The 14,186-nt window shown below is 41.2% G+C and overlaps 2 protein-coding genes and 3 non-coding genes across 6 annotated transcripts in view; all 5 read left to right on the forward strand.

Moving 5' to 3' along the window:
- Nucleotides 1-14,186, forward strand: part of cxcl19 (chemokine (C-X-C motif) ligand 19) — a 99,007-nt gene that overhangs the window by 15,100 nt on the left and 69,721 nt on the right. The window lies entirely within an intron of this gene.
- Nucleotides 1,864-2,080, forward strand: LOC132959112 (small nucleolar RNA U3). Its single transcript, XR_009666903.1, has one exon. It is a non-coding gene; the product is annotated as a small nucleolar RNA U3 (small nucleolar RNA).
- Nucleotides 3,361-14,186, forward strand: part of intu (inturned planar cell polarity protein) — a 31,329-nt gene continuing 20,503 nt past the window's right edge. Inside the window, exons 1-4 of one of the 2 annotated variants that reach the window (XM_061031874.1) lie at nucleotides 3,361-3,735; nucleotides 6,540-7,132; nucleotides 8,952-9,037; nucleotides 11,788-12,003. In XM_061031874.1, coding sequence (XP_060887857.1) covers nucleotides 3,650-3,735; nucleotides 6,540-7,132; nucleotides 8,952-9,037; nucleotides 11,788-12,003 — 981 coding nt within the window. In that variant the 5' untranslated portion in view covers nucleotides 3,361-3,649. Of the gene's footprint in view, nucleotides 3,736-4,363; nucleotides 4,546-6,539; nucleotides 7,133-8,951; nucleotides 9,038-11,787; nucleotides 12,004-14,186 lie in introns of those variants that run through there. The other variant, XM_061031875.1, reaches the window with a different exon arrangement.
- trnan-guu (transfer RNA asparagine (anticodon GUU)) lies at nucleotides 12,125-12,198 on the forward strand. The gene has a single exon. It is a non-coding gene; the product is annotated as a tRNA-Asn (tRNA).
- trnan-guu (transfer RNA asparagine (anticodon GUU)) lies at nucleotides 12,660-12,733 on the forward strand. The gene has a single exon. It is a non-coding gene; the product is annotated as a tRNA-Asn (tRNA).

Consider the following 14,186-nt stretch of genomic DNA (forward strand, 5'->3'; position numbering starts at 1 on the left):
TGTCTGTAGTTGTCTGTAGTAATATTATCAAAAGGACATAATAAACCCCCTATAGACACGGTTAGCTTGCTCACTCTCCCATAGTTATACACTATAAATTATATTTTTTGTAGTCTGTGTTAAAGGTTGTTTGCTTGTGTATAGATCTTGCAGCATTATCAGTCATTTGTTCCTGTACAAAAACGACCACGATATTTGACCCTATCACAGACATCAACCTCAGGGATTTATCTTCTTTGGTACCAGGCATTATATTTGATATCATGTTCAGCACCATAAACACAGCAGTTACTGGAGACGAGAACTTCCTGGACTGCGAACAAACAAGTCCGGCTTACAACTGCAGGTACAAATCATCTCAGATTAATTGTTTTTTATCAACAGTATGTAATAACACTGTAGTAGAAGAATCAGCTTTTGATTCTTTCACCATGTTATTACCACTTAATAGTTTGCCAAAAATACTTCCAATGAGCAAAGAAATGTAAAGTTTTCTGTAAAAAGGAAGAAAGTTATTCTATGTATTTCAACATTTTCTTGTTGTCAAAAAAACTGTGAATCCTGACTGAGTTTTTTTTCATAGGTTTGCGTACATAAAGCACGTCGTGTCCCTTTAAAGAGGGGTTGTTTTAACCATATACATAGATATTATATTTATTTATTTATTTGTATTTTTAACCGTCTTTATTGACAAAGTTAACATATACAAAAAATGTTTATACAAACTCTTTAAGAGGATGAACATACAACAGCAAAATACACAGGAACAAGTTAATTCAAACATAAATCAAGACTAGGGGGGATTATATATAAAAATAAATAAATAAAAATCAAACTTTTCCAAAAGAAAACATCAGGCAAATGTAAGCAGACAACAAACTGGAGCAAGGACAAAACAATTCAACAAGGGCCAGAAATCAAAACAACAAGAATTTCGATAAGTCAGCACTAATCTTTCTAATCAATCCTGCTAGATTTCATTTTTTTCCAGAGATAAGAAAAAATATTTGAAATAATTTATAAACCAGTCAAAGGAAGGTTTGCTGTTTCTCCACTTACTACAGTGAATGTGATATTTACTCACGAGTAAAATAACATTTACCATGTCAGTAATTGAAGGGTTCAAATTATCCATAAAATAGAGAATACTATAAGTATCAAATAGACATTATATGTGTACCGCGATATTTAGCAATACTCAGGAACCACAGTTTAGTGTGGTTTGTAGTCGGACGCCTAAAGTGGTGCACACGGGGTTGTTAGCGGCTGTTAGCTCTTTTTTAAACAAATGTTTATGTTTTTCTGCCCATATCTCAACGGAATTATTTCTCACTAATTCGGTGTCATATATTGTTAAACGTGGACTCGGACAATGTGCCTGTCATGTGATGCTTTTAAATGTCGCATTTAAATAAGACGCTCAAACCCCTGTTGTTGTTAGCACTTTGGGCTAACACGTTGCACGCAGTATCACAGCAGCCAATAAGAAGCCAAGAGGAGAGCTATGCATAGACAGAGCATTGTGGGTATTTTTTTATCGACATTATTTATAAGACTATAAAGGTTTTTGGAGGGTTTCACTGGGGAGGCTTTCTTATACAAACTGTGTTTCCAATTATCAGCTTAGTGAGGCTAAAATGTGTATTAAAAACCACATTTTTGCACTTTCTAATTATTAATATGTCAAATTATCCGTCCAATTTATGCACTAATGTATTCGGTGGTCCATTACTAAACACTTAAGATGTATTTGTGATTATTTTCTCATTAAAAAACATCTTTTATAGCGTGTTTTGTGTCTGCACCGTGACTGAGAAGGGCTGCGTCGTCATACTAGTAGTGTCGCTCTACAGTTGTAGCGTTAAGACTATACTTTCAGGGATCATTTCTATAGTTTCTGACTTGAGAAATGTGTTTCTAAAGTGTTTGGTCTCGCTAACCACGATGATGAGTTGGTGATACTCTTTCTTGAGCGCGAAGCGGGTAGAGAGACTTGATTCAGTTCTTATGCTCTCTTACTTTTGATGACCGTTCACTGTCCTCTCGGGGACAATGAGGGAAAGAGTATGATCAGAGTGGTAGTGGAATGATGTGAAAGTAAATATATATATATGTATTTCTGCCCTGGGAAGGCAAAAGACAGTAGATTAAAATGAGTTTTGGTCATTTTTGGAACATTACAGATGTGCGTCATTATGTGGACAGATATCTTGAGTCAATTGTGTTGTTGTTTCTTTGAGGAAACACAGTAGGTTGTATTTGCCTTAACTTCCAAAAGCCCTTGAGAAACCAAGGCAGAGTCCAGTCACTACTTATAAGGGTCTTTGCCTTTGTACTGCAGCAGATCAAAGTGAAGTTACTGTTTCACTGCAGTGACGTTAAGGTGTTATGCCTTTGTTTTAATATCTGTCATCAAGCACTTCTGACACACACACAGCAGCTTGACTAAAGTGTAGCAAAGAAATAGTGTTGGTTGTGTTATTTTAACTTCCAAATAAAGGGTCAAAGGTCATGTTTGAGCTAAAGTGTTTTTTTTATGAACATTAATAACCTCATTAAAAAGACAAAGAATTGCCACATTTTCAATATTCTGCCTGCAACTCATTTGGCTGGACAACAAAAAAGACTTTAAAGTCATTTTTCTCAGTTCTACACTCTGGTGAGTTAAGGTCTTTTGCCTTTGTAGGGCAGAATACTCATCGAGAATCGTGTTTACTTTATGGGATCATTATCTTAATTACATTAAGATAATGAGCGATTAATAATAATGAATGAGTTATTAATTAAATGAGTAATTCATTACTTAATTACATTAATCTCATTACAGTCAGTGCAAGTACGTGATTTGTTGTTAGGATTATTGCCAAGGAAACGTGAAATAACGTTTTTTTCTCTCCCCAGGCACCACACACTCTCTCTCTCTCTCTCTCTCTTTCTCACTCTCTCTCTCTCTCTTTTCTCTCTCTCTCTCTTTCTCACTCTCTCTCTCTCTCTTTCTCTCTTTTTTCTCTCTCACTCTCCCTCTATCTCTTTCTCACTCTCTCTCTCTCTCTTTCTCACTCTCTCTCTCTCTTTTCTCTCTCTCTTTCTCACTCTCTCTCTCTCTTTTTTCTCTCTCACTCTCCCTCTATCTCTTTCTCACTCTCTCTCTCTCTCTCTCTCTTTCACTTTCTCTCTCTCGCTCTCTTTCTCTCTCTCTCTCTCTCGCTCTCTTTCTCACTCTCTCTCTCTCTCTTTCACTTTCTCTCTCTCTCTCTTTCTCACTCTCTCTCGCTTTCTCTCTCTCTTTCTCTTTTTGTTGGGAGTTCGGAGTAGGCGGGTTTTTTGGTCCACCTGCCAAGAAAACCACTGAGACAAATTCCGCTTTACTGGCCTGGAGAAACACTCAAATCTTTTTTTTTTTTAAAGCACCAGAGAGTCTCTCCTCTCTTTGAATAACCCTTCACTACTCCGTGTCGGTGATTGACGTGAGAAACTGGAGGAGGATTCTGTCTGCTCTTTGAGCCGCAGCTCAACTCGCATGCTGATTGTCTGCCGAGGAAAGGAATTAATTTTGGAGGAACGTTTTCAAGGCTTTCTTTGCTGTTTTAAAATGCACCTTAATACCGCGGACAGTAAGTTAACACCGCAGTGAAAACATGACACGCAAATGATGTTTAACATTTCAATAGATGGAGGCTCACTCTCAAACAATTTGGAGGACTTCGACTCTATTCGCAGTGTTCTCCTATACAGGTCAGTAAAGCCTTCACACTTTTAATAGATTGCAAATGTGTGGAAAAATATGTTTTCACAAACCTGAAGTTGTGTGCTTTTGAGGCATTTCGCCAGAAGTTTGCTGAATACCTTAGGGGATTTAAAAAAAAAAAAAACTCGTGCAAGTGTGCAGGGAGGTACAAATGGTGTGAATTAGAAACACACATTAGAAAAGACCAGAAAATATGTTCTGTGCAGGTGTAATCTTGCCATTCCTCTCTTGAGTCTCTTGTTTGTTGTGATATTCAGATGATGGTTTGAAGTCACCGTCGGAACACAAAAAAAAAAAATGAAATAAAATAAAATTGTTTCTACGGGTTTGAAACGGAAATTTTATATATAGTTTATATACATTTTTACTATAAATAAAAGTATGTAGTGGTGTCTGTGTGGTTACTGTATTATTTATTATTATTCGTTTATTTATTTATTTATTTATTGGGATGAGAGCCACAGAGCAAATAACACTGCTGGGAAAGCTTCTGCGTTGTCAAGGGCAACAGCGTCGTCCACCAATCAGAGAGGGCGCGTCGCGTCATGTGACGCACTACAACGCTCCTCTCAATTCAATACAATATGGCGCCGTTTGTTTTCTTTAAAAGTTGACGCGTTTTTGGTTGATTTCGTGCGGGAATTAAGACGTCCTACAGACACAATGGCCTCCACTAATGGTCGCCGTTATTCTGGAAACACTCTCTTGAGCGGGAAAACGAAAGAAGAAGAAGAAGAAAGCTCCGAGCACGACAGCGAATCGACATCATCGAGTTTCAGCAGCTGCGACGACTCTGAGTAAGAAGATAGTTTTACACAGATAAACAAAGTGTTTTCTCTTGCTGGGAGGGATATAAGAGCCCCATGAAGAGCTGCTTTACATAATATGACATGAATGAGCTTGAAAAAGTCTGTTCACAGAAAGTTACCACTGTTTTTAAGGAGGAGAAGATGCTGTAACTTCACACTTTAAAAGTCATTTTCACGGTTTGACATTGCACACACTCTCTCTGCCTGTCCACCTGGATTTAACTAAGCAAATAGGTAAAGAGCCTCCCATTGGATAATAACTGCATGGGCGACTGTCTTTCAGCTGGCAACAACTTATTTAACCCCAACTGATGCATTTCTTAAACTACCATGTTGAAAGAGCCATCCTGTGGTCGTGAAAAAGTCTGTTTGAGAAGTGTTACCACCTGGCTCACGGCAGGTCACAAAGGAGGGAGGCCACACAGAATTACTCCTTCAAATAATAATTTAATCAACAAAAGGGTCACATATATACATACATATATGAAGGTCATCCAGTTTGACCATAGACAAAAACGTGCAGATGCTTGCAGCATGCCCCGGCTGAGAGAGAGTGAGCACATCTCTTGGGCCTAAATAACCTTCTGTAGGCCCTACTCAGCTGAGCAGGCACCAGCTGACGACCCTCCCAGCTCCACTCAGGTCCCAGCTCCACTCACCTGGTTAGAACACAAGGCTGTGAGACAGGAGACACAAAGACAGAGCGGGAGCAGAAAGGGAGGGGTCGTCGCAGAAGGGTCAAATCATTGGCTTGCGTCAAGCAGAGAAAACGTGACCCTAACCCTAGGATTGGGTTAAGAACTGTCCAACGCATTATTCAACAACTGGAAGGAAGATTCACCCTGTTTCCAGAGTGATCAGGGTAAGAAGAGAGGCAGATGAAGTGATGCACCCATCATGCCTGGTGTACAAGCCTGTGGGGGCAGTGCTATGATCTGGTGTTTGCTGCAGTTGGTCAGGACTAGGTTCAGCAACATTATGTGTCCAAAGAATGAGGTCAGCTGACTACCTGAATGAGCAGGTTATTCCATCAATGGATTTTTTTTTCCCCTGATGGCACGGGGCATATTCCAAGACGATTCATCAGGATTCATCGGGCTCACATGATGAAGGAGTGGTTCAGGGTGCATGAGACATCATGTTCACACATGGATTGTCCCACCACAGAGTCCAGACCTTAACCCCCATTGTAGAATCTCTGGGATGTGCTGGAGAAGACTTTGCGCAGTGGACCGACTCTCCAAATCATCAACACGAGATGTTGGTGAAAAATGAATTGCAACACTGGACGGAAATAAATCTTGTGACATTGCAGAAGCTTCTCGAAACAATGCCACAGCGAATGCTAAAGGCGGTCCAAAGAAATATTAGAGTGCGTGATTTTGTTTTTGGGTGGCGACTTTTTTTTTTGGCCAGGCAGTGTATAAGAGCAAGGTTGTGGTTTTTGGCTTCTATTGGTAACATAGTTACACTTATAATTAAAAAAAAAAAAAGCAGTTTTGTGAATAGTTACAACAGTTCTTTAAAATAAGTAAGCAGTGGTTTAGCTTTGCCAAAGAGGGGTGGGTCACTCCATCCTCCTCCCATGTACTTTTTCATAGCCTTGGGGAGTGTTTTCCAATTTGGGAGGTAAACCTTCATAAATAATTGTAGGCTTCTTGCAATACTCAGTGGATTTATGGACACTGACTCAAAGCTGCCCACCACACGGTCTTCAAAGAAGCTTAAAAACACAAGTGAACCCAATACATTTATTTTTACTCTGTTATTTTAAGCTCTGTTCATAGTAGTTAAGTTGTAGTTGTGTTTCTTTTTTTAAAAGGGAGGATTAAATACAGCACAAGTGTCAGATAAAAGTAGAAGAAAACCATTGCATGATAATAAAATAATCAGAAAACAAGTTGGGGATATTATCTGCCCAAATACTGAAAGGGTTAGAAAGTCAGAAATAAAGAGCTACATCTCTGCTTGTTTTCTTTCAGTGACCTGGAACCAGAGTGGCTGGATGACATCCAGAAGAATGGCGAGCTTTTCTACCTTGAGCTGAGCGAGGGCGAAGAGGAGGCGGCTTTAGCCCAAGCCACCGCCAATCAGAATGCGTCCACCAACCACGTGCGCTTTAGCGATAAGGAAGCAGAGGTCATCACGGAGCAAAACAAGAAACAGCGATGCAGCTCACGCAAGAAAGGGGAGCCCGCGCTTAAGAAGCTGGCTCGGATCCTGAGGAGGAAACGGCGGCCTTCTCAGCGTAAAGGAGGGGGGAAAGTTGGGAGTAAAGACAACTCGTCTCCAGCGTCCATCCTGAAGAACCAGCCGGGTCAAAGGCAGGGTGTGACGGTGCAGCAGCAGCAGCTGAAGGAAGTTTGTGTCTACCTCAACCCCAAACGCCTTGTAGGTACATCAGCGCCTCTCTCTGACAGGGGAGGCCTCCTGGAAGCGTTGCTGGGGGTGGTGCACCGCCCCTCCTGGGGCAGGGGAACAGGGGACCCCAGAGTGGTCAGGCAGGAGGAGAGGCTGACTGTTCATGGACTGATACCCAACAGCCCGGCCATCAAATGTGGACAAATCCTTATCGGTAAGACCTTCATTCCAACAGGTTGTTGTTGGAACTATTATACAAAACAACACAATACTATCATATATATTTATTTCTGTGCTATGTCATCTTAATGACTGAATAATTCTACACTTTAAACTACTAATACTACCTCAAGAAAAACCTTTTCTCTTCAGAAAAAGTGAGCAGCTTCGATTGCAGTAACAGTCATCCGTTGAGTCATAAACCAACTCTGACTCATTCATTTCCACACGTACACTGGCAGAGCTCAGGCTGCAAACGATACTAAGAGTCATAGAACGCGATCTGAGTAATGAGATTGATGCACAGCCGCTAATCAAGACAGAGAAGTTTAGCCCTGTTAGTTAAGTATAGGTGCTTTGTGAAAGTAACCGGATAAGAAAGAAATTGCAAAAACAAGCGTTGAGTAAGAAAATGAAGCCGTTCTCATGGCCGACTCTGAGCAGCTCGTGAAACTTTCATCACTGTTTGGTAAGCAAATGCAGCTTCGAGTAGAGGTCAGGTCTGGTTCCCCGGTCTTGTTTGAAAGCCAGGCCTCTCTGAAGTGATTTCCTTCTATCTGCACGAATGATCGGACAGCTTTTACTAGCAGACCAGAGAACGCCGGTTGTGCTCTGCAGCCACAAACGACGAACCACATCAGTTAGAGTTTAGAGACGCTTTTATGCGGTGCTGCTGCTACATGCTTAAACAATTAGAGAGGTTGAATACCTGAAATAGCTCCGTTACTGAGATGGTAATGGATGCCTGGATGTACACAGGCAGGTGGAGCTCTTTATAGACCCTTTAAAGGGCCTCTATAGTGCAGAGGAGGGGAAAAAAAGCTGTTGAAAGTGTACAGTTAAAAAAATAGAAGAGTAGAGTATAAGGACTGCAGAAAAAATCATTGGTGTCGACCTGTCCCCCATCCAGGACTTATACCAGTCCCGGGCCAGGAAACGGGCAGGTAGTATCACTGCAGACTCCTCACACCCCGGACACAAACTTTTCAAACTCCTCCCCTCTGGCAGGCGTTACAGAACACTGTATGCAAAAAAACAACCCGCCATTGGAACAGTTTCTTCCCCCAAGCTGTCACTGTGATGAACGCTAAACAGTCACAGAGTGTCAGACCTGTCGCGGATAAATGACTCTGAACCAACCGTCACTGTGAATATACATATATGTATATATATATTATTTAATTTAAATGACAATAAACGCACAGTTATTTATGTAAATACTGTAATTGACATCTTTAATTGACCCATCTGTCACATCACTGCATTTTACTTATCATGTTACTTCAGCATCTTTTTGCACTATTCACCACTGCACTGTTTCATATTTAGTCATGTAACTATTACTTTCCTTATTATGTTTATTGTTGATATTTAATGTTCTACCTGTACATAAGAGAGCACAGTTCACCGATGTTAAATTCCTTGTGTGTGTGTGTGTGTAAGCATACCTGGCCAATAAATCTGATTCTGATTCTGAGTATCTGCTGCAGAGGGCTTCGGTCTGCCGGAGCTGAGACGCAGCGCAGCCAAACTAGTGGAAGCACATACACTGAAAGTAAAAACCCATCAGCTCCACTGCCATAACGTAATTTAGGCGATATGGAGCTAATTCCACCAGATCCAGGTCCCTTTCTATGTCAGCATTACGCTCACCTGTGCATCAACATAACCAGCGTAATGTTTCGTTGCTCTCCAAAATGTGAAGTTTGTGTGTTGTCAAACTGAACTATATTTCCTTCTCCTAAAGGTTTTGACCTGATTTATTAGTATTTCTCTCATTTTAATATTTCCTTTCGTCCATGCTCTCTCTTCAGGTGACGTGCTTGTAGCTGTGGATGATGTGGACGTGACCTCTGAAAACATAGAAAGGGTTCTCTCCTGCATTCCAGGACCAACACAGGTAAGTGTGTGTTCATCTACTAGTAACCCCCAAATGCCCTGGATGTAAGGTATAATAAATGTTAACAGCCAGTGGTTGTCATGGTTTCTGCAGCTACACCTTTAAAGAAGTTGTTCAGTATCTCAGCGTGGAAGGTTTCTGTGTTCTTTGTTTGTTTGGTATGAAGTTGAGCTTCTCTTTGACAGTAAATATAGACCTTAAATTACTTTCAAATGTACTGGTTATTCTGAGCTGCTAAAATGTGAATGGAAAGCAGAAGTCAGACATTAGTAAACCCCTTATTACTGAGAAATGATCCTTTCATTGGTAAGCAAAAAAATAAAAAATCCATGCCTCAGTCGTGCATTTTTCACCCAAAAAGCAGACCATCAAAAAGTAGGAATTTGCAAATGACAGAGTGTGTTGTGTGTCGATGGCAAACGCGGCGCGTAGACGGGACTGCGGTTCCGACTCTGTTTCTGCGCCACAGGAAGCTGTTGTGGGATTCAAAGCTCAGCTGATTAGAAGATGCAGTCGGAAACAAAATTATATTGTGGGGGAAAGAGCAAGGAAGATTTTTTTTTTTTTTTTCGGAAAAATATGTTTCCTCAGGCACCACGATGACTTTCAAAAAACTAGAAATAGAGTTGTGTGCAGAAAGAATTGTGTTTTCAGCCAGTGTGTGTTGAAAGATCATTTTTTTCTGCAGTGCAAGCTGTCTTAGATTTATAGATGACAGCATTCATTAAGAGCAAATATTAGTATTAAAGGCAGTCTACCGTGCCCCTGACTAACCCTTATAACTTCACAAGCTTGAGTTTCTCGTTCATGTGTGTGTTGTCCAAGTAGTGCTGAATGACTGACATCAACAGACTGGAATCCAAGTGAAGGCACGCTCCAGTCTGCCCACATCCTTCTTATTTATGATGAGAGAAAGCGCTGCAGTTAGCCCACTCTGACTCTTTAGGCAGTGATTTCCAGAAAAATTGACTTTGGCATTTGTAGTTTTCTGACATTTTAAATTCCTTTGTCTGATGCCCACAGCTCGGTCTGATGAAAACTACCCCTGCATCCTTCATGAACCCCTTAGAAGTAAAGATACAGTTGATGTTTACCACTCAAGTCAAGGACTGAGCGAGCCCGTCAATTGAAAGAAACATCCACATGGTATTCCACCAGTACTCTTCTCTAATAATACCTCTTACGTTGGCTCGCATGGCCGACAGCCCAGATGTAGGCGCCTGCTGGAGAGAGAGAGTGGCCTGTGGTTTGTGCTGACAGACCTTGGAGGGTTCCGAGAGTGATCGTTGGATTAGAAAAATACTGTTTCGACATATTTCAACCAGGGGAATACAAGCTTCGTCTTTTTGGGTAGGCACCATATGCTGAAGGAGTGAGAGAAGAAGACTCGTCCTTGTTTGGAAAGTAATGGCCACAACGCCAGCCTGAGCTGTTTAATCATAAACACACTTAATGGCCTTTTATTAGAATTGTTCAAGACACACAAGAAACCAGAGATCGTTCCCTTAGTGGAACAAGTCATCTTTCATAGAGAATTATAAATAAACAGCAGATTTCCAAATCTGTGTAGCAGTTGAAAACCAAAATATAAAAAGGGGCGTGGCTGTGCTTGAAGTTTATATCTGGATCCTTAAGATCTTTTGTGGTTTGAGGTGAAATCCCAACAAAACCTCCAATGTTCTGCATGCCCTTCTGCTTTTTTAGGCACCAACTCTCCTGTGTTTACTGGAAAATTTCTTATATGCGTTTTTTTGTAACACATCAGTATTCTTCATTGACATATCGGATTGTCGACTGTGTTTCTCTGTGTTTCTGAATCCAAATCGAGAGACCTAACACACGTCCTTACAAGCCTGGACTTCCAGCGGTTCTTTCTCACATCTGGACTCTGTGTCTGATTTCCCCATATTAAAATCAGCATATCTTTGACAGCCTCTGTAGCGCTGACAGGTTTCAGCCTTGAGTCAGCACAATTTGTGTGAACAGGTATGCCAACATAGTGTGTCCGTAATTTGCACCTTCTGCGCTTTAACGAGTCTGTAAAATGTGAGTGAGCTTTATTTTCTGGATGGTGTTTCTGTCAGTTATTTTGTAACTTTAACTCTATAATGCTTGGATCTTTGCATGTGTACATCTTAATCCATGTTTTTACCAATAATCTGGTGTTACTCGTATGAGTGGCAGTGTAAAATAAGGCGCTGGGTATGGGAAGTGAAAAAACTGCACGAGCAAGAGAAGATTGGTCGCCTCTTGTCTTGCCACTGTTTGTTTTGGGTTTCAGAGGTCTGGTTTTAATTTTGTCCAACACACTCAGACAAGCACACACACACACACACACACACACACATACAGACAAAGATCCCTGTTATTTGTTAACTGCGGTTGGGCTGGATGCCCGTGTCATTTTCTCGCTGACAATTGCAACCCCGCTAGCCGGCCTTTTTCTGAATGACTGTACGTTTTTTCCTCTCTTTATAAGCCCAACATATTTGCACACCTCAATGTTTTTTTTATACAGAAGCATGATCATGTAGCTGATTTTTTGTAAAGGACGAGAACTCTGATAGAGGCTGGTAGGCAGGTTCATGCTTTGGTCTGTTTGTACTTTTTTATCCAATAAGCTGCATTCAGTTTGATTCTCCCTCTCACACCTTGTCTCCTACCTCCTGTCTCTACCTCTCCTCGTCATTCCATTACTTGATTTTCATCACCATCTCTCTGCCTCTTCTTCTTTTATTCTACCTCTCCAGGTGAGGCTGACATTGGAGACGCTGGCTCTGGTAGAGGGCAGCATTACCTGCGAGGCTCAGACGGCTCGTAGGATGAAGGTGTCCCCACCGGTCAGCCAGCTGGTGCGTCTGCTGTGGGGCGAAGACACAGCCGAACTGCAGATGTCTATAGGACATATCCCACATGTCGTCATGTACCTCTCACTCAAACTGGACTCTGCATCCCCACAGGAGGAGGTGAGTATGTGTGAAATTATGATGAGACATGAACAGACTTCTGAACTCATGCCGTGATTAAAGTTTAAGACAGATGTGGGCGGGGCTTGAAATTCGAGGCCACACTACCGTGGGCATATCAGTCTCTGTGGCGCAATCGGATAGCGCGTTCGGCTGTTAACCGAAAGGTTGGTGGTTCGAGCCCACCCAGGGACGAAGTGTTTTACAGTTGGTGCAACACCTCAATGTCATGTTAATCAACAACACGTTGTCTGTAGTTGGGGGTAAAACCAGCCAGGTAATTGTTATCCTCTTCTATTGATTTGCACTTTGACAAAGCAGCACAGAGTTTGTTTTCATTTCTCTATAGCCTTAAAAATCCTGCCATATTCATCACATTACTAATTAGAAAAAAAACCCTAAAAGAATCACAAAAGAGTAATGAAAACAACACAGTGTTAAGTTATTTTCCTTATTTTTCAGTGTGACAAATATATTGAGGAAGCCACAGTAGCAGCATCGATGAATCATCGTAAAGAATACCTGTAACTGGTACAGTTACTAAGTTATTCTGTGTGAAACTCTGACATTATCCCATCTGACTCTTTTATGTAAAGAGCAAATATTAGTGGGTGTGGCCTTTCAGAAAAAAACCCACACCTCGTACAAAATCATCAGTCTCTGTGGCGCAATCGGATAGCGCGTTCGGCTGTTAACCGAAAGGTTGGTGGTTCGAGCCCACCCAGGGACGATATGTTTTTCAGTAGGCTCAACACCCCAATGTCATGTTAATCAATAACATGTCGTGTGTTGTCAGGAGTAAAGGTTAAGAAAATGGATCAGGGGCCCGTTTCTGGAAGAAGATTCAACCAACCCTCAGTCTAACCCTGAGCTCTGAGTTGATTTATTCTCAGTTGGGAAACTCTGAAATCAGCAGATTTGAATTTGTTAAATCAACTCTGAGTAGGTCCACTCGGTGTTCAGCGCGTGCACCACGATGATAAAAAGCCAACATGAATGGAGCCCCGATTCTACGATTTACCATGGCAACAGGTGACAAAAAAAAGATCCTACTACTTTAACCATCTCAAAAATAAAGTCTATCTTCATGCGGACAAAAAAAAGGAACACTGCTGCAGCGGCAAAGGAGAAAGAAGTGGTGTAAGAGCAAACAGCTGCTCACGTCAGCGCGTGAAGTCTATTCATTTAATATTTGGTCTGGTGAAATTGTTGGCCTATTAAACCTACAATTTATTTTCATTAAGATGTAATCCAGCAGAAGAAATGCGACTTTAAAACAGCTCAAAATGAAATAAGAACATAATAGGCTCATATAGATTTAAAGTTAACTTCATTCTGTTTAGTTTATAAATTAACCCTATTAAATGAACATCTCCCGACGTTAATGTAGCCTAGGCTCTAATTCCCTGCGGAGTAATGCAGCCCCTTCATACCGAGGATCGACTAAAAGACGTTCGATAAAATAGTTAGTTTTATACGCTGTAGTAGGCTATTGCCATCCTAACATATCATATTAAAACAACCTTGATTTTTATTCAGACAAACGGTGAATCTTCACTAACATGCGTGATACGGACTGAATGAAAGAATAAGGAAATGAAACTGCGTTTCTGGCTCTGAAAGAGGGCGGGGACCGAGAGAAACTCGGGGTTCATTGAAGAAAACCTGCTCCTGACCAGGTTAGGTTCACAGACTCAGTTACCATAGTAACTGACTCAGAGGTAAAGTGACCTCAGCCTCTGAAACGGGCTGGAGTTACCGCTCTTTCTCGGGTTTGAGTGACCTCCCCCCTCTGAAACGGAATACCCAGAGTTTCCCTCATTTCAGGGTTAACTGACTCAGAGTTTGCACAAAAAAGTGTTTGTTTTTTTAAACACATTCATTTTTATTTTATTAACGATATGTGTTAGGCAAGTAGCTGACCTTCTTATTTTGAAGCACATAGAAATACATGTGACTGTCCAGTGATTGTCACGTATGACTCCCTAGCCCGCAAAGTCCACCTATCGCAGGTGAATGCATCTTTCACCTTTCCTGTCGTTGCAGCATAAAGAGCTAGAAGAGATTTTTCTTCCTAGCTAGAAAGTGGCGAGCGCATCGCATAACTTCCTTTCACCAGTGTCCGTCTTTAAACTTCTGTCTTCTTTCATTCTAAACACGCTGTTAAGTTCTCCTTCAGCCAA

Source organism: Labrus mixtus, chromosome 23, assembly GCF_963584025.1.
Source record: "Labrus mixtus chromosome 23, fLabMix1.1, whole genome shotgun sequence".
In the NCBI taxonomy this organism is placed as follows: domain Eukaryota; kingdom Metazoa; phylum Chordata; class Actinopteri; order Labriformes; family Labridae; genus Labrus; species Labrus mixtus.